This window comes from Pelecanus crispus, chromosome 14, assembly GCF_030463565.1.
Source record: "Pelecanus crispus isolate bPelCri1 chromosome 14, bPelCri1.pri, whole genome shotgun sequence".
In the NCBI taxonomy this organism is placed as follows: domain Eukaryota; kingdom Metazoa; phylum Chordata; class Aves; order Pelecaniformes; family Pelecanidae; genus Pelecanus; species Pelecanus crispus.
In genome coordinates, this window is record NC_134656.1 from 6,606,843 (window position 1) to 6,627,318 (window position 20,476).

A 20,476-nucleotide genomic window follows, 5' to 3' on the forward strand; every position below is an offset into this window, starting at 1 on the left:
GGGACATGGGAAGCATGTAAAGGACACCTTTAATTGGGAGAACATGCAATGGTTTTAGTATCTTGGATCTACAAGGAAGCCAATACAGGCTCCTACCCCTATCTTCATTGAGCTCTAAGGCTTTAGGCATCTCAACAAATCTGGAAAACTCTTCCCAAACTGTCTTTACTTTAACAGCTCTGTTAGTTATTCTTGCAAAAGCCAAGGTACTGCAGAACAGAGACAAATCCTATGACTTTAGCAAATGAGCCAGGTCCTAATACGGGGCTTTCCTGGAGGGTAGTTTATTTTATAAATGCCTGAAGTTAACTAACAATGGCCAGTTATGGAGGGCATGTCACTAGCTGGATGACTGCTCGCAGCTGGTATCATAATTTCTGGATCATTCCTTTGGCTTGAATAAAAGTTGCAAAGACAGTAGGTGGCTTAAACTAGTTGGCTTACGAGTTAGCAGATCAATGCTAGTCAACATCTAACTTCCACGTGTGAATTTCTCTGTGCTCTGGTATTGACAGGAGGCCCAATTTATATGCATGTAGTTTATAAACAGTGAGAATACTGGAAATGAGGTCATATTTTGTATAAACATTTATTTCAACAGTTTAAAGAACAGGCCATTCAAAACATCTGGAAATCACAGGAACATGAGGCATATATAATAGCAATATCTTAAATACGCATTAGTAATACAAAGTCATCTTTCACTCTGATAAAAGTTACAACTTCATTTTTCTAAAAAATATTTAAGCCATGAAATATGTTTAGGTAATAGATATATACAGCATCTAACTTTCTTTCTTCTTTCCTGTAGAGTCTGAGACACTAGTGGTTTGTCTGATAGAAACAATGTGCTACACCTTGAAGGTTGGATTGGTTTGGATTGTATAAGCAGAACTAGGCAAGTAATTTACACACATCATGGCTATATGCGTGTGTAAGCGACAGATCAGGGTTTTGAAGACCACATGCACATACCTTCCCACAGCTGCTCACCTATTCACAACAACTGATGTAGTTATAAATCATTAGGTCTGACGTTACTTCTAGAATGCCCCTACCTATATTCTAACTAAACTAAGACCTTACTTTCATTATAACTCCCTGCCCATCAGTGTGCCATTATGCTTCCAGTGGTTATTAGGTAAAATGTGTTTGTCCTGTCTCTAGTATGTGTAGATTGATAAATAATTGTTGTTTTGATCAGCTACAACTGTTTTATCCTCATCTCTAAGGCAAGCATTTCTCTTTCTATTTCATAGGGAAGGTCAGCATTAACTTGCACTTCAAAGTATTGTTTGATTTCTTCTACCTCCTTTTCCCAGAACTCTTTGGAGATATCAAACAGTTCAGTCAAGTTGACATCTTCTAAACCCTTCAGGTTCAAAGCGGTGTCAGCAGGGATGTAACCTATGGCACTTGGCTTGGCAGAGGCTTTCCCTTCAATTCTGTTGAACATCCACTCCAGCACTCGGGAATTCTCTCCATAGCCAGGCCACAGGAATTTCCCTTGGCTGTCTTTCCGGAACCAGTTAACATGAAAGATCCTTGGTAGTTTTGCAGCTGGACGATGTGCCATGCTGAGCCAGTGGGCCAAGTATTTGCCAAAGTTGTAGCCAAAGAAAGGTCTCATGGCAAATGGATCATGCATAATGATTTTGCCTGTTCAAAACACAAATGGACAATGTAAGGTAATAAATAGCACATTTATTCTAAAGCGCAAAGATCCAGATCCTCCCAGGATTTACTGCCCATGGTCCCTTAACCACCCTTCTGCCTCTGAATGAAAGAGCTTTAAGAAGCAATACAAGCATTATCCTTGATATACAAAAAAGTACAAATTAAATTAATTTTTGTAATCAGTGGAAATTAGTATCTTAAATCTCACGTCAAGCAGCCTAAATGAAGATTCTCAAGGGCTGGCTTTCATTGTTCATGTATTTATGTTGAGCTCTAGCAGAAGAGAAAATTTAAGTTTGTTTATCCCAGACTGCAACAAGAACTCCATATCAAGGCTTCTGGCAACTCCATGCCTGTACCCTGTTCTGTATGCTTGCCACCTAGGGGATTATTTTGCTTAATTTGACTTTTACAGAGAATTTGCCTTTTAATCCCAGTACAAATGTTTTCTATTGCGAAAAGGCACAGGTTGCAAAATTAGCTGCCAAGACTGAAATGTGAAAGAGCAAGGGAGGAGGACAGAGCAGGCAGTCCAGAGAGGATTGCTTTTAATACAGGTAGGCAGATTAAACTTTGATTTACCTTTGTGCTCAGCAGCTGCTGTTGCTTCAGATCTCATAGCTGCTCCTATAAATACTCCATGCTGCCAGTTAAAGGCCTCATATACAAGAGGCACACCTGTAAAGAACAAAATCACTTCAGTAATTAGAGGTCCAGAAACATTTTTATAACATGTTTTGCTACCTGAGATACTGCCGAATGCATGTTACTGTACAATGTATTCTAATTTTTCCTGTTTTTTTTAACTAGTTCATTTCCTGCCCTCTCATAGCAAAGAAGTTTATATGAATGTTTTCAAAACTGGCTACCACATCCATGTTTAGTTGCTCAGTGGGAGATATCTGGGACCTCAGAATCCCCAGCAGAGTTTACTGGAAATAGAATCTGGTCCTGTGGTCCTGATATCAGATTCAGACCTAGCATTACTCTTATTTCTTTTCCAACTGTAGGTGACCTTTAACAGATCAATTTATTTTACTTCCTTTTCTGTAACCTGTCTACAACTGGTTCATTTCTCTAACCATTTCCTAGCTGAACTAGTTAAACTGCAAGTAAATTGAGACAGGTACAGCAATTTGCTGTGTCTATGTATTACCCAGGTCAGTGGGTCCTGATCTCTCTCCAGCCCTTTATTATTATGACCTGTTTTGTGTTAACATCTAACAATTCAGACATTGAAACATCAGTGGCTGTAACTGTGTGTGTCAAAGGCTAACATGGAGAAGTTAGACTAATGTGGTTATTTCCTTGCTTTTGCAGCTATGAAAGCAAAACCTGTGTCTATGCCCAGTTGTGTTTCAACCCTTCTGTGGTCAGCACTTCACCCTTGATATGTGGCTGCTGCATCTCTTACCAGCAGGTCTGCGGCCTCCAAATATAATCCCTTCAATGGGCACGCCTTCGGGTGATTCCCATGCAGGGTCCATGATGGGGCACTGGCTGGCTGGAGTGCAGAATCGTGAGTTGGGATGAGCACAAGGTTCCCCTGTACAGAATACAATGAAAAGGTCACAATGGCAGAATTAACTTGAATTCAGCAGGGAAAGCCAAGAGAGACTGTGGAGTGGGCCAGGTTACCACTATCTGGGGTCCAGTCTTTGTTCTTCCATGAAGTCAGTGTTACTCCTGGTGGTAATGGCTCATCAATGCCTTCCCAATAGACACCTCCATCACTAGTTTCTGCTACATTGGTAAAGATGGTGTTCTTGAATATGGTTTTAATAGCATTGGGGTTTGTCTTGACTGAGGTTCCAGGGGCGACACCAAAAAAGCCATTTTCTGGGTTGATTGCCCTTAAGTTGCCTGGAAGTTAAATGACAAAACATAAATAAATCAAACTGTTTCATTTCTATCCAGAATTTTGTAGCATGTCTTGCTGCACCTAAAAGCAACCCATACTGGACTGTAAAACAATCCCCTTTCAGTTCTATACCTTGTTCATCAAATTTCATCCAGGCAATATCATCACCCACACACTCAATTTTCCATCCTGGCAGGCTTGGGTTCATCATGGCCAAGTTAGTTTTTCCACATGCACTAGGAAATGCTGCAGCAAAATACTTCTTTTCACCTTCTGGATTGGTAATGCCCAGGATCTATTGAAAAATTAATGCAACTGTCAAATATGGTCTTTTTTTTCTTGCACTTTTCATTTTGAAGATTGTCTTCCAGCAAGTGATAATGATAAAATACTTAATTATGCAAATTTTTTCCTACAGAAGAAATACCACATAATATAGTTGACAAATAAATCAAACAGTACTTTATTAATCAAAAGTTCTGCTCTTCTTGACCTTAGAATATCTGTAAGGAGTTCTTACATTTTTAAAAAATGTCTGGTGTATATATATATAAAATTCAAGCTAAATGTTTTTTATTTTGCTGATTGAAGATACACAGACTGTATACAGCTGTGTTTCTCAGCTGAGACGGAAGAAAACAAGGCAATATTCTTTTGGCTGCACAACTGGAGTGTAGTGAAAGCATTTCATGTATGGATACTTCCGCACTTCTCGGAGTCCATAGATATTTTTTCCGAGACTGTTCTCTTATGCACTTTGAAATTCTTTTTTTCAGTGGTATTTTATGGTAGTACAATGTTTAAATGACAGCAGAAAGGAAAGGCAGGAAGGGTGTAGAGCAGAATTCATTTAGAAAATTCAATATCTGCATATTTTTTGAGTGCATAGACCTCTTTATAATATGAAAGACAATTTTCAAAACTTCCATTAATCTTTTGCTATTAGACTTGCAGGGGCAATGTGGATCCCCAGTGATGATGTTTAGGCTCTGCTCAAGTACATGGGTCTGCCTACACTTGTGTAGCCACTGTCAGAAGTTCCAAATCTTTCTTGGTTTCTGATTTTACAGGTACTATTTTAAAATGTTTGGTACTTAACCTTGCAAGCAGTTTCCTATTTCTCATAAGCCTGCCATGTGATAAATTAATATCTAATGTTACAGGACTATCCATATGAGACTAATTTCATTGATAGCAAGATGTGATGTATTTATGTTGAGCTAATTTAGGGTTTAATGGCTGTTCAAACACACATGATTTAGTAGCTCTTACCAGCATGTGCTCAGCTAGCCAGCCCTCCTCTTTGGCGATTCTGCTGGCAATTCTGAGAGCAAAGCATTTTTTCCCCAGTAAGGAGTTTCCTCCATAACCGCTGCCAAATGAAATGATCTCTCTGCGATCCGGGAGATGGGCAATCAGCGTTAACTCCGGGTTGCACGGCCAGTTGTTGATTAATGGCTCTGCAGAACAGAATGTTGTACTCATGAATGCAGCGATTTCCATGCTGGATCACGCTGTTGTTTCATCAGCATAGAGCCTCTGACAGCAACCCATACCAGATGCTTTAAAGGAAACCCCCTGGTAAATACTAGGGATAATAATCTCCTTTCTGTGAAACTCTCATTGAGCTTTAATTCCTTTAATTGAGTTCTGAACCTAGTGCTGTTACAGAAACCACCCTGGTCTTCTACGGTGAGTGTCTCCCATGTGCTGAGAACACACAGTCAGCTCTAAAACATGCCTCTGGGAATTTCCAGGGGTGACAGTTTTTAATGTCTCTTACCTTTTAGCGGTAGAGGACATCCAACTGAGTGAAGGCATTTTACAAATTCCCCATTGCTCAGGGCTTTCAAACCAGCTGTTCCCATCCGTGTCATGATCCTCATGCTGGCCACTACGTACGGTGAATCTGTCAATTCAATCCCAATCTTGGACAACGGAGACCCAATAGGCCCCATGCTGAAGGGGATGACATACATTGTACGTCCTGGAAAACAGGGAGTAGCAAGATGTGGCAAAGAGCAAAACAAGGAACTTTTGAAATAATCTTTATTAATATGGAGGTTGTTTCTGACTCCTTTAAAAGCTGTTTATCTTGTGGGTGTTTCTGATGATGTTTAAAGAGCCTTAGGTTTGTTTGTCTAATTGTGTAGCAAGAAATTTTATCTTAAATTCTGAAAGCAGCTTTTCAGACAAATTGTCTAGCCAGTAGTAAAGGTGGGTGGAGGCCAAGTTGTCTGTTGGTGTAAATTACTGGACCTGAAATTATTGCTGGGGATGGGGGCCCTCCATTCTTACCTCTCTTCATATCTGCTGCTTAGTTGCTATGTAACTTCCTGGAAAAAAAATCACCTACATTTTCCTACCTTACTTTGCCCCTCCTTATGAAGAGAAGAATACTGGAAAGAGACTGAGGCCTGTTCTTGCACAGGTGTTTGGATCTACGGTAAAGATCCAGATGAAACCAACAAAGTGATTCATATCAGGGGTATAAACCTAAAACTTCAGCTAAAATCTTTCTTTAAAGATTACAGTAACTAGTAGTAGTGTCTCTGTAATCCTAGAAGTTCAACGTCAACAGTCCTTTTCCTGCCTACCTTGCATGCAGCCTGGGAACCTGGTATTGAAGGCTTTCTCAAAATCTTCTTCAGACATCCAGCGACCCAGCTGGCTAGTTCCGGTTTTAGGTATCGGAGTGGTATCTCTCTGTTCTTGGGTGATGATGACGGTTTTGCTCTCAATTCTTGCCACATCTCTTGGATCAGTGAGAGCCAACCAGCTGCATTTCACCAAAAATCAGGAAATTAGACTTTAATTGTCAATAGAGCACTTTTTACCCTTCTCTGGGACTGGTTTAGCACAAAAGGGTACAATGCTTTGTAAGGTCAAAACTACAGTGACAGAGCCAGTATAACAGACAAACTCAAAAATCAGTCAGATACATTCTCTCATACAAACTGTTTCAAGACTTTCCAGTAAAAATAACAAATTTTATGGCCTAGGAAATTCTGGTTACACGTTAATACTTCTTTCCCTCTTATCTCAGTCTTATTCTTTGTTGCTGACTTTCAGGGAAAAGTTAATCTTGTTTAATTCTCATTCTCATCAGTGTGAAGTTGTTTTGCATGGGAACCACAAAATGATGCCTCAAGCAAAGTGGATGCCAGGCAAGTACTTTAACTGTTGGTATAAGTGCCTGTGGGATCAGAATCCAGCTTAGTGGATTGGCATAGTCCTTTAAGTTAGAGGCATCACAAAAGAAATACTGAGTATAAGCATGATCATAAAAAGTGAAGGAGTTTATTAAAGGGGATTCTTCTTCCCCCTCTAAAGAATTTTTGCCATCTATTTACAATAGAGAGGATTGTTTTACATTTTCACCTCTGTGCATAGGAATTTTCCACAAGTATAAAAATGTTCTAGTTGGCCTGTCATAACCATCATCACTACAGCTAAGCATATAATTAACAATGAATAATTTATCTGGTGAATCTTGCCCTTTTCTCTCCCAAATAGTCTGCAAACAGATTGCCAAATTCCTGCACTTAGTTATTCAAAAGACTTTGCAGATTTCTTCCATGAAGATCTCTTGGTCGGCATGTAATTCCTGAATATGTACTTGTTGTTAATATTCTCCTTTCATGTTGGGTTAGTTGGGAGAGATGATGAAATATTTGAAAAAATTATTTGCTGAATACATTACAGTCAAAGCTCATCGGCACGATATGAATAATGCCTGTACTGAATAATATTTGAACACCCACAGAGCTATTTGAATGCCACAAAAAAGTATTTGATGAATAAACTAATTGACTAAAATAGAATTCTTCAAAAGATGTATTTGCTAAATAATATTTAGCCATTGCTAATGATTAGTTACATAAGTCTTATGACATTATTTCAGTTCCCTGATGTAACTAATCAATAGAGACAATGTACAGTTGATAGTCCAAATGAATAATATGCTTTGCCTTAATTTTTAGAGAAAAAAGGTTTGTTTTCCTGAGTATTTCACCTATGTAAGCTACAGTGCCAAAATGTTCATGGAAAGCAAATATCAAAGGGTTATAAGCAGTTTTAAAAGTAAACAGGAGAGAAAATGCATATTGCGATTCTGAGTTGATACTTGACTTCCTTCAGGCTACTCACCAGTTCTCATACTGGCTCAGCTTCTTGATCATGCCTTGTTCTACCATGATGTCCAGAATTTTTTCGTTTTCTTCTTCCGAGCCATCGCAGATATGAATGCTCTCAGGCTGGCACAGCTTGGCATTACTTTCAATGAAATCCCTCACTTCTGGAGGCAGGCTCTGCAAATCCCCCTGGACAACCTTGGGCATGACGTTTACCTCTGCTTTCAACTGCGGGGGCATTATTGAACCTGCAGTGGATTCTGTTGATGGCTTTGAAATACTGAACACAATCTAAAATAAAATATATTGGGTGCGTTAGCATACTATGACATCCTAACCAGTGTCAATAAGCCTTCCTAACAATGTATAACGCAAAGGTAGAATTTGTAATAGACTTATGAACTTCTGCTTTAAAATCAATATAGAGAACTTGGATCACTGGTAATTTCAAGCTGGAAAAAAAAAATAGAGGCCATTCTACTTACTGTCTTTATAAGATTGAGTTGGATGTCAGAGAGGATTCTGCTGTCCCTTTCAGTTGATCCTGTTTCACTTGCTTTGGAGTACTCTTGCGATCACTGCTTTCCAAGGAAGTATCCTCCTTCCTTAAATATTCTTCGTGGTAGTGTCCATCCCACTAGGTGAGGTGAGGGAGGCTTGTCCTTTACGTCACCACTGGATCTGTCTTGGGACAGTGCCACTGACATTGTCATCATGCAGAGTTGTCAACAAAGCAGCCCTGACAAGGTAATCATTTAACAGGTTTGATTAATGAATGCTGAAAGCAGTGATTCTTAGCCCCTGGGTTTGCTGTTTTGAAGCAGTTACAAAATTTAGCAGATTAACTAAACTTTGATCCAATTTGGCTTTGAAACCAAAAGCGTCCTAACTTCTCGGTGTGTGGGAAAGGTTGAGTACAAAGAGTATCTGGAACTGGGAACACTGGGGTCGTCCAGGCAAAGTGCAGTTGGCACATTTGGTAGGCAGATGCTCGCTAGTTGGCTGTGAAGTGGAGGCTCGTCCAAGGTGTGTTTACTCACCTTGGGAACATGGCCTGATCCGGGGATAAAGTTCAACAGTGAGCACTGACAGGCCTGAATAACCACTACATACGCCTGCCTGGAGGCGTTATTTTTATACATGCCATTCTGAAAAAAACAAGCAATGTAAATCTAAATGTTTGGTTTCCTTCAGTGCAGGAGAGAAAGTTTTTGCTTATGGCTTGCTTTAGGCTCTTGCAAACGGAAAATTATTTTCTATTGCTACAAGCTCAGAAGAGGCAGATCGGCAACTGTCTCAGTAATTAACCCCCTCCTTCAAATGCTATGTTTTATTTTACTGAGAGTCCTATGGGGGTCATAAAATATTCATAGAATCATAGAATGGTTTAGGTTGGAAAAGACCTTTAAGATCATCCAGTCCAACCAATAACCTAACACTACCAAGTCTACCAACTAACCCATCTTTAAATTAGTACTCAAAGAAAAGGCACAAAACTGCTCAGGAATGTGGCTGTACGCTTTGTTATATGTGTGAAGTGCACTACATGCATATGTACACATACAGACACGTGTACATCTACAGACATGTACATCTCCGTATCTGTTGTGGCAGTATTTGATACCAATAGCCACTACTACTCTTGTAATTCTGAGTGTGAGAGTGTGACCTCAGACTTTTTGAGGTCTTGCCTCTAACTGTTCCTGCCTGTCTTCCAGCTCTTTACCTTCCCCTACTCCATTTTAGATCATCAATGCCCATAAAGAAAGGCTGATCTTCACATCCATTTGTCCATGCAGTCTGGGTGTGTGAAGACTGAGGTATTTCAGACAAATAAATCTGTAGAAATAACCCTGCTGCCATTTCATCTCCCTCAGCTTACACCCAGTGCCAGCAAAGCATCTGGGGCCTGGATGAGGCGATGCTTTCATGCCAACCTGTCACTTTTTATATCGATGGGGCTTCCACCATGTATGTAAAATATTGTCACCGGTAATTTGCAGAACAGGAAATCTAGGAATCCCAACTAATTTTCAGGGAGTTCTTTAAAGCAACAAAATTGATGTGAGCACCCTATATAAATGATGTTCATAACCCGCCACCTATGCAGGTTTGTGTGGTCAATGAGATGTTTCCAGCAAGGCTTTTGCTGAGGCAGCCAGCAGTGATTTGCAAGCCCTGAACAGCCAGGTCTGGCAGGGCAGCACGGATCAGGATTGCAGCTTGTCTTCCTGCCCTGCAAGTCTAAAATACCACGGAGCTGCTCCTCACGCTGCAGGAACGCCTCCCCTGGGACGGTATCCTCTATCTCTCCTGCAAAGCTTTTTATTATGTTTTGTAAACGTGAAGGGAAGAAAATAGTGAAGTAAGAGGGGCTGTCCTTGGTGGACTGCAAGGCCAAACATTCCTGAAAAGGAAAACAAAAATCTGGTAGGATAAGAGGTGCCAAAGACTGCTCCAGATGGGGCTCTGCTGTAAGCAAAGGTAAAATCAAAGACAATTTAATAATGACAGCAGTGGTGGTTGTCTTCAGAGTCCACGTACTGTGTTGCTGGTGGAGCTGATCAGAAATATTTCAGTCCTGTTTTCCTTTTAAAACATATCACTAAGTACTTCATTAAAAATAAAATGGGGCATAATCTTCAGTAATACTAAGCAGACCCCTTTTTCAGTGAAGTACAAAAATACTGAGTCCTTCCTGTTGTCAGATAAGTCATTATACGTAGAAATAACAACTCAGAGTAAACCAGCAATACTTCAGGTGTCAGAAAAAAATAAAGTGGACCAGAAAATGATCATATTGCAGCACAAGTAAAGTCAGAATAAAAGCTTAAAATTGACAGTGTAAGACAGCAGGATTAGTCCCTAGTGTCTCTTCAGTTTTGAGCGGAGGAATAAAATCCCCAAGCCCGGAGCATTAGTTTCTGCCAATTAAATTATAGTCAGGCAGGTGTTGTGCAAATTTTCTCGCACTGCAATCCTAACCTCCCACAATCTTGCTATACAAACTGTGGGCTTCTCTTGAGAAGACACTAAATATGCCAAATTGGTGGCACTGTGTTACGAACATATGTCCATTAAAAATCACATTAAGGATTCCAAATGTTTTTAATTTGTGATGGCAGCAGGGCTTGAGTGCAGATGTCCACTGGGAATTCAAGACACTTAAGCATCAAATTACTTGTATTTAGGTAACACCTCCCATCAGAGGATCTCAAAGCATATCGCAAACACACAGTAAGCCTCAAGCCCATATATAAAAGAGACACATAGTATTTGGTGCAATGAAATAACTGGAGCATATGCAAATCAGAGCCAAGTTTTTTTTTAAGAATCTTCTCATTTAGAGATTCAGCTTTTAGATAGCCAGCAGAAGGCATTAAAGGTTTAACCTGAAGATATTGAATTCTCATAACTCCAGGTGGCTCGCACAAAAAAAACCCCAGAAGTAGCATCTCCAATGGCTCGGTTACAGGGGTCTCGAGGTGTTCACCCAACACCGCTGTGTACTGCTGTTTGCCATGTATGTGTCTGCCGTCTGGATTCAGTGAGCTGGGAGATCTCACTAGTGAGAAACATGGGAGGTGGTATGGGGGCAATGTAAAGTCTTTTTAAAAAAAAATTGTCTTGAATGTAAAGTTTATTTTCCATTTAAATGAGAAACCTTTTTTAGTAGTAACTGTATTATAATACTCATCTAATAGCTGATACAATTTCTTCGGATTTAACTTTTTTTGGCACTTTTTCTCTGTGCTTCTTGGCACTTGAATGTGATGCTTATCAGGTGTCTTCTTGGAAGCTGTCAAATTATTTAAATGAGTGTAAATCTGACATTTTGAGATGATAGCATTCAACAAGTGCCTTGAAAGGAACGTTTTCAGGATGTTTGCTTTGATGGGACACTATTCAGGCTGTTCAAAATAGAGGTTTTGAGCACTTTGGCTTTTACTGACTTACTGGAACTCAGTGCAATAAATGTAAAGGTTCTTAGATGCTCAGAAAAAGTGTCATAAGAAAGCTTAACTCATCACTACAAACCAAGGTGCAACAAAGCACTCACAATGAGATCAGAAAGTTGTTAATTACATATAATAATACTCAACTTCTACTCCCCTCCCATTGCTAATTATCCTACATATTGTCACCTCCAAAGAGTTTGTCATTTGTTTTTTTTGTTATAAAATTGTAGCTTTTTTAAAAGATTCTCTTTAAAGCTATTCTACTAATAGAAGAACATTGCTTCTCAATTGTTATTTTTGCTGTGAAGTTGTGCTCAGCTCATACTGAGCATACTGCAATTGCTGCTGGACTGGATGCTGCACGCACCCGGATTCAAGGGCAGCCCTTGCAAGTGTACAGCTCACAGAGACCAGGGCAGGGACTGCTCCCTCAATTTCCAGAAGAAAACGTGAACCGTGTAAATTGCGTGCATTTGCAAAAGAGCCTGTGACTGAGCCAAGTGTTTATTCCGGACCGTGCACAGCCCTGTGTGATATTTCCACCTCACAGCCCCTTTTCTTATAGGCAGTTCTTCGGCACTGACCCAGCTGCAGGAGGTCTGGGGGCTCCGGCCACATGTGCTGCACCCTCCCCTCCTCGTGCGCCGCGTGAACCATGAGACTGAGCCCCTGGGACCAGGCAGAACAGGTAGCAGCAAACTGGGAGCACAGTGCTCCCCTTCTCACCTCCCTCTCTCCAGTGTACAGATACAGTATTTGTCTTGGGCAGATTGTAAGACGTAACATTTGTGGATCACTACAGTGAGGTAACTTTTTTGCCTGCCTTCAAGTGGCTTGTTCTGATGGCAGAGGAATGAGAAAGGGGGAAAAAAGTAGTCAGATTTATTGTGATTAGACTGCACTTTCATTAGCCTGTCCATCATCTTCATCCTGACAACAGACATGCTAAAGCTTCTCAAAACAAATGGAAGTAAATCGCAGCAGAGGGGAACATGCATCAGTGCGTGTTTATGGTCCCTGATGAAAGTCACCAACCTTTGATGCTTAGTTTAGTATCAGCTTAAGTGATCAAATCCCTGGCTGTATTTTAGGGAAAGTCCTGTCTGTGCCACAGTCCGTGCCAAGGCTGACATTATTCCACAAGCAGACTGGTTTCTTGCTTGTTATTCTTCTGCTTTGGCAGAGAAATGGTTTACTTTTTTTGGTTCTCTTTTCCGTTTTCTCTTGTAAGGAATAAAAGCTGGAATCTTGGCTAGGGTGGTACTGTGGCTCACCCACACATTGTCTGTGAAGGATGCTGGAGGTTTAATGCATTCCCTCCTGTCACACTGCTGACCCTTCTCAGCAACACAAGACACTCAGTTTGGACTCCGATTTTGCACCTGAATCTCAGGTGGGAGATGGCACCCCACATGCAGAGCAGCAAGCGGCTCCCCATTAATGGTGTTTGCTCAATTAGTGGCTCTGAGCAGCACGTTATTCGCTGTTCATCATTTTCTCTCACCAGCTCATTAGCTCTGGAGATGGATTGATTCATGTAATCTTAACCCTGATAAGCAGTTGCTCTTTTGGAGCGGTTTCTTGAGCTGTTACTCTGATCTGGGGACTCTTCCCTGTAGGAACACTGTTCTCTCTTCCATAAAAGCCATATGAGGGATCAGTGTGAATGTGAGTAATGGGCTCTATCGCCACTTTCTGACCAGTGGCCGGGTATGTGTAACCCTGTCAAGTGTGAGCTCGGGAGCTCTCCTCATCTACTGTAGAAGGTCTAATAGGCACATGGAGAGTTTGGGCCCACCAAGACTTCAGTTGACTTTACTTTAGCCAGCACAAGGTTGATAAGAACATGACATGATTTTTGCATGGTTACTGCATTTTTTTTGGCTGGATGCACAGCAGAACCACAGCCAGGAGAGAAGGGGACAAACTGTACTAAACAGAGTGGAAAACAGTCAGCATAAGGTTGTGTGTTTCCCTTCACCTCTGCAGCATCTGCTCTGCTCAGTCATACAAAGCCCAGATGGCACCGAGATTCAGCTTTGCAAATAAAAATGGTAACCCTTGCTGGAGCGAAATCTGTTTACCACAGAGGTGTGTGTTTGCAGCTGTCAAGGGCTCCCTGCTTTCTACCTGCGGAGGGGGTAAATGACAAATCCCTGCACACAGGTTCAAGCAGCAGGAGATGTTTCAACCTCTTTTTCAAGAGCAGTATTCTGGCTTCCTGCTGATAACTAAGGACCTGCTAACTGTGCCCTTTTACGGAGACTTCACCTCCTCAGGCCTTAAGAAATGACATGGCAGCACCTTTTAAAATTTAAACTGGTTTATTTTTTTTCTAGGGCGAGATAACCCTGTCTTGTCTTGCTCCTTCCTTTTGCATGCTGTTCGTTATTTCTCTGCGATCCTTCACTTGCACTCTGTTGTCATTTCAGGATTACACAGCTCTCTCTACCTGACTGGCAATGTGGTTTTTTCCCATTTATTTAAATACTTCCATTTACCTTTTGTCTCTCTTGTCACTTTTATCCCTCATTACATGCAGTCTGACCCACTGGACACAGTTCTATGTCCTTCATAAGCCAACTTCTTTAAAGAAGGATGGCTCTAACCAGTAAGTGTGGGTGCAGATTCAGAAGGTTTAGCTTGTGTTTTGTCCTCTGCTATGGATTCCCCATTTGATTTTGGACATGTAACTTCACATCTCCAAGCCTTTATTCCCTTTATAGGAAGGGGGTTGGGAGGTCATAATGCCAATTTCTCTCTATTCTTGTGCATTCTCCCTAGTTTGGTAGATAGTTCCTGGCCAGAGGAGTTTAAAACCTAATTAAACAAGATAACTCTTCTCATCTTTATATCTGTGCCACAGATAGTCCCTGCTGGGTCCTCTCTAGATTATTGTAATGCAAATAGTATGTTCTTATTTGAAATGAAAACCATTTACTATAACCTGTTTTCTCCTTTCCTAGCAACACAAAAGCACCAACTGGGGCTGAACTGTGTTTTCTGTTTCAAGTGAGATTTGTTCCATATTTGTCCCAGGAAAATAGTTTTGATGAATATGCCATGCATTTTTGTAACACTGGAAGCAACAACAACAGGATAGAGAAGCTGACTGTGCAGAAATAAAAGCCAGGCTACATCTAAAGGTCAGAAGGCAAATGTGCCTATGTCAAGCACTACATACCTTTTGGTTTTTGAACCTGACTGCTGTAGGAACATCAGCATTACAGAAAAACCCAATTACCTCTGTAATAGATCTTGTGTTTACTGGAAAACCCTGAGGTAAGTGTTAAGGGGCCAGGTGAAATCCTACATACCGTACACTTACGCTTAGCACATTTCTAATAGGAAGAAGGCAACATGGGTGGACGACAATAGGATTTTTTTCAATGTAAAAGCATTTTTGTTTTGTCAGTGTAAATGGTTCCTACCAGACAAGCGCCACAAGTATGATTATTGCTGCAAGCAACGCTTGGTAAAGAGGTCAAGGGTTCAACTGGACCCTGGAGATGATACTTTTTTCTTATGCTTTTAGGAAGACAGAATTCTGAGTCTGCTGTACATGCTTCTGTTGACTGACCGTCTGTACCTGTCTCCAAATTTACTGATTCAGGATGATTCATTCGCATATGAATACTGTTTACTTAAAGTGAAACCTCTTATACATGAACTTAAACTAATATATACAAATGAATACCAACCAACTTGCATTCTGCAAATAAAATAAAACAAGTAACCCACTTGTTAACCTTGTATAGTTCAGGTATCTGCGTTGCATTAGCACTAAGGCAGTACCTCATTATTTTGGGTGAAAGCATAAATGCGCTCTGTCAAGGAGATCTTGCGGTTTGAGACAGAACAAGAGACTGTAAGTTTGTAGAGGCAGCTCTGAACAGAGTAATAACCATTATTCACAAAACACAAGTCGTTTAGCTATTCTCATTTGCTTTTTAGGCACTTCCTCATCTTGCTGTTTAAAAAGATTGTGAAGAGGAGGACTATAAGGCTGACTTTGCTTATTCTTATAGAAGCATAAAAGATGTACAGTTATGCCTGCTATACCATATTTCTGTTACCTGTTCATGATGGAGAAGCATGGTGTTATCTGGTTTTGGTCTTTAGGTGATGTATCACTGTAGCAGAGAGGAAGACTCTAAGATTTAAGGTATCTCTGCTGATAAATATTGAGGAGTAAATCACCTGCTGTCAGTGAAGTCACACTAATATATGTGTCTTTAAATATGCCCTTAATTGTTGTAGCCCATTCTAGATTTCCTTGGATTTTTGAATTGAGAAGCTTGACTCAAGCTCCTCAGGAACTTTAGTGCCCATGCCGATTTGTGATCTGAGCTGGAAAAAAAATCACACAGGAAGCTACTGCTCTTCTGAACCAACCAACTAACTCCTTACTGCTGATTTTGCAAGGTTTAATGTGCACTTGCTGCATATCCACGTGGAAGCAGAATTTGAACTCCTTTGGGTTGTACATCTCACTCATTGGTTTATTAGGACAATGATTTAATGGTCTCATACTCTGGTGATCCTATTAACTTCCAAGCAATGGTGACTGTTTAGCTGGGCACAAAGAGCTGCTCTCAGAACTGTTTTCCTGATTAAAGATTAACAATGCAATAAAATGTAAAAGCAAGGAAACATGGGCATCCTTGGAGTTTGTTTCTTACATCAGTTGGGTTAAACCTTTACTATCTCTTCTCACTGTGTATCTTCACTTTGTGTTTGGCAATCAAATTCTGCACAAGTCTAGCACGTTTCCTCCAGTTTAGCAAAACAAGAGGAAAACTTTCTGCCTTTTAAACTTTTAACTCTTTGACCCTTGCACAAACAGCAGCAGAAACCTTTACACTAACTAAGGGGAGTTGTCTTTAAAACTTTCTTTGCTATCTCTCGGATTAAAGAGTACTCTGTAAAAACAGTGGAAGTCACTGAGGTGTAGTTAACTGTATAACCATGCTAGTGTCTTTTGAAATGGAAGAAGTAATATGCTTCTCAAGTAAACATCCTTCTTCCAAACAGACCCAGGCACATAGATCTGCTGTTTGCCGCAAGCAGCAAACGGACCATTACTGGATCGCAGAATTGTTTCTAAATATATCATGATGTTAGATGAAACTGTTAATAGGTAAATTGCAATTATGGTTAATATTTTTTAGACCACTTCCCTGCCTTGTGTCTGAGCAATCAATCATCCCTGGTACTTTCAGCTCCAATAAGCTTATGTTAAATACTTCCCCTTTTATATATTCAACATCTGTATGCTATTATGCCCTGGTTTTTTTTGTCGTGCTATATAATTCTAAACATTAACAGTATGGAGCAGGATTTTAAAAGCATAGGCAATACTTAAAATTATTAAGTCCTTTAACTTAATAGAAGTGGCTTTGGTTCTACAAGAACCACTCATATTTAAAGAGATGATTTGTCTTGTCAAAGTCAAGATTAGCACTGGAGAGAGAGCCAAGCAAGGCTTTCCCCATGCCTTAGGCAAAGCCTACATCTAGCTGATTGTGCATGAACAGGAAGTCCAAGCAAGTGCTGTGCCTCCGAGAGAGCTCTGCGGCTCTCCTCACCCTCCTCTTTGCACTGAGAAAGAGAAGTGGTAATTTATAGCTGGGCTAGACACTGGTCAATCAAAACCCTCCAGGATGACTTCTATCTGTCTTTGCTTTGCTATGCTCCCACCTTCACTTTGCTTTGGGGAATAAGTAAGGAAACAAGCAGGACTGTATATTCAGAAGTTCCTGGGACTGAGGTCTGACTAGCTTTTATATGACCATAGAGACAGGGACCAGAGAATTGTGTTCTTTTAGGTAGACCGGAAATCCAAGTCAGATCTGAATCCTAAATGATGTCTGCTAGAATAAACTCCAGCTCCCATCTCAGAACCAGATATCTGGGGGGAAAACAAATAAGAAAAAAAATAAGCTAAAAGATTTTAATAATACTCTTCTTTCCAAGTGATCAGTATCTGTTCTGAAATTCAGACTGTATAATTTCTCCTGAGAATCTTCCAGGCCAGCACTGAAGCACTAAGTTAATTCTGAATGTGCAACTTTCAGTTGCTTAGAACAGCATCCAAAAGAATATAATAATTTTATTTTTAATCTCACTCATTAGCTGACATGCTTTCATTTTTTTTAATTAAGGTTTTTGGTCGTCTCTGAAGACGTGCTTCATCTGTGTGAAAGTGGGACGCTAAAAGAACAAATTGACAACAGCACCAGAAAGTACAGTGAAAAGGTTTCAACCATTTAGTAACTACAAATTCATAAGCTGAAAAATATTTAAAGGAGTTACATGAATTAGAAGATTATAAAAGTATACTCACTTTCTCTGAAACAGGTGACGGTGTGAAGGAGGTTATCTACTGCTGTCATTATTAAGAGGGGCAATATCTCACTGCAAAACAGGTGATGAAGGTAGGAATTGTCCCTGGTGTATGAGCAAAAGTAAAGGCGTATATGTTTTCAGTGCGGTGTTAAGGCACATAGATACCGCTATGACAGGTGCAGTGTGAATACGACATATACTTGGAAACAAAAGTGAGACATTGGAGGAAAGTGAAAATGGAAAACTTTCCAGATGCCAGGTGGAAAATGATATTAAAGCTGTCAAAATAAGTCACAACAAAGACTGGGTTTTCTCGTAGACTAACAGGAGTCATGTTCTAGAGAAGAATGGAGTTTTCAACTACAAGATGGAATATCATAAATGAAACAATTAGGAGCATTGGAGGTTAAATTGGGGCTTATTTGTTTAGCTTTTTTGCTTTCGTCTCTCCCCCTTCCCCCCCTGCTTTTTTTCCTCTTTCAAGTGTACTGCAACAGTCCTGATTTACTCTGAGTTTTGTGGACAGGTCAAAAATGTGTAAATAAATCACGCCGTTATTGCTTCACATAGTTATCTATTCTGGGCCTAATTCCAAACCCATTTAAATCGATGGCAATCCTTCTGTAGGCATCAGAGGATTGTAGTTTAGGACCTATGATAGGAAGATGGAGGTGAAAAGCATACATAGTAAAGGCTGGTTATACAGCCTCTGCAGCCACCCAAAGTGATTTTCTAAAACACAGGAAGAGAATGAAACTGAAGACTTTGAACTACCTTCAAGGTCAAATATGCTTTATGTTACATAGTAATGGAGCTTTTCAAAAAGTTAGCTCCATCTAACAAGCATTAAGAATCTTAAATATTATAAAAGACATTATTCAGATTTAAGACTGACAATCTGAACAGATAATCCAATATTTTACTCATCAAAAAAGTCAGCTGCTCTGTTTATACTCGGAGGAAAACGCAGATCAGAACAAAGTTTGCTGTGTTTCCTTAGTGCAGCCAAGGGTAGAATTTACTCTGCTGATTTAGGATTTTAGTTGTCTGTATATTCACTTTCATGCACCGGTAGATTCTTATCAGCAATTTATCTGCAGTTTTGTGGCTGAATTTTGTTTCTTTATGTAATATTACTTTAGCAGAAGAGAATGTGCCTACATTAAATTCCTTATATTCCTTATGAAATACTCCTAACAAACAATAATTCATATTGAGTGTGTTTACCCCCCAAAATATAATTATGACTTAAAAAATAAAAAAAGGTCCTCTCTCCTTTTCATGATAGATTTTTCATGCTGTTGATCTGTTAGAAAGAAATAGACCCTTTAGAGGAGTGGGTAGAAGCTTGAATGTGGTTAGAGATAGATGGTGCACTAGGCAGTATTGGTAACTGGAGATTGTACACACAATAGACCATAACAGCCCTTATGGAGCTGTTAACCTCTATCGTGTCAAAATGTAATTAGAAAGCGGCTGAGTTTGTAGATTGCTGATCCAAGTGGTTCCTTTAAATTCAATAAAAATGAACTGAAGGATTATTCTGCATTTGAGTTATAAATCCTTGAAAATATCAGTTTATAATGGAAATAATGACAGACCTTTAACTGTAGCTGCATGGATGGTGCTGGTATTAATAATGCAGAAGTACAAGGCAGGACAACTCTTGGATGCTGATGACTCTTCAAGTGCAGAAAAACTCATTAAAATGACCTAAAGGAGGATATATTATTATAACAACTTTTTTCCTCAGTGCCCTTCAACTGTCATAATGGCACAGTATACATAGTAACTTGAAAAGATTCAGAAATGTGTAAGAAGTATAATCTCTGGCTACAGTCACCAGCAGCATAATTATATGAATATATTGTGTATTCTGCATCCTGTTCTTCGGTTTTGAGAGCCCACAGATTCTGTAGATGATGAATAATGTGGTATCTAACTAAAATATCAGTCCTAAATTGCTGGAATACATATTCAACCTTAAATAATTGCTTTGGATTTGTGTTGATTCCAAGTAACATAATAGTTATGACTAATTTGCAGTTATTAAATGTAAAAAATGTACATTACTTTTGCATTTAGGATTCTGCAAATTTGTGGATAGTAGTTGTTGTCAAGGGTATTTATGGGAGGTACAGGAACTTGCTGTCTCTAAGGATAAGGTCCAGTAAGGTCAATAACCTAAAATCAGGCTTATCATGAGATTCATTTTTCAGGATGTGAAGGTTTTAATTTTTCATTCTTACAAGTTGTTACAGTGGCCCCACTGATGTACTTTTCATGGCTACATCCTTTGCAGTAATCAGAATCACTGGCTTTTCCAATAGTGCTGTATAGCACCTGCTATCTCAGGCGCCCAAAACATGGAAACAGTAATAATGTCCCTGCCAAACTCAGTGGAAAAGGGGACGCATGGTTCCTGGGTACCCAGCAGTGTTAACTGTACTCAGAAACACACCGTATAATATTGGCTTTGTGCAAAACACCATCTCGTC

General features: G+C 39.9%; 1 protein-coding gene across 1 annotated transcript; it reads right to left on the reverse strand.

Moving 5' to 3' along the window:
- Positions 1–1,204: 1,204 nt before the first annotated feature.
- PCK1 (phosphoenolpyruvate carboxykinase 1) lies at positions 1,205–8,174 on the reverse strand. Its single transcript, XM_009485397.2, has 10 exons — positions 8,157–8,174; positions 7,688–7,962; positions 6,136–6,317; positions 5,322–5,525; positions 4,811–4,998; positions 3,671–3,833; positions 3,316–3,540; positions 3,092–3,223; positions 2,260–2,355; positions 1,205–1,659 (listed from the first exon to the last, which is right to left on the reverse strand). The coding sequence occupies exons 2-10, from the start codon at positions 7,909–7,911 to the stop codon at positions 1,205–1,207; spliced, it is 1,869 nt and encodes a 622-aa protein (XP_009483672.2). The 5' UTR covers positions 7,912–7,962; positions 8,157–8,174.
- Positions 8,175–20,476: the final 12,302 nt, after the last annotated feature.

Coding starts and splice junctions, on each gene's coding strand:
- PCK1 (XM_009485397.2), bottom strand. CDS start 7,911: ATGCCCCCGCAGTTGAAAGCAGAGGTAAACGTCATGCCCAAGGTTGTC. Junction 5,526..6,135: donor GTTCCCAGGCTGCATGCAAG/GTAGGCAGGAAA, acceptor CCTGTTTTCCAG/GACGTACAATGTATGTCATC. Junction 4,999..5,321: donor ATGTCCTCTACCGCTAAAAG/GTAAGAGACATT, acceptor TCTGTTCTGCAG/AGCCATTAATCAACAACTGG.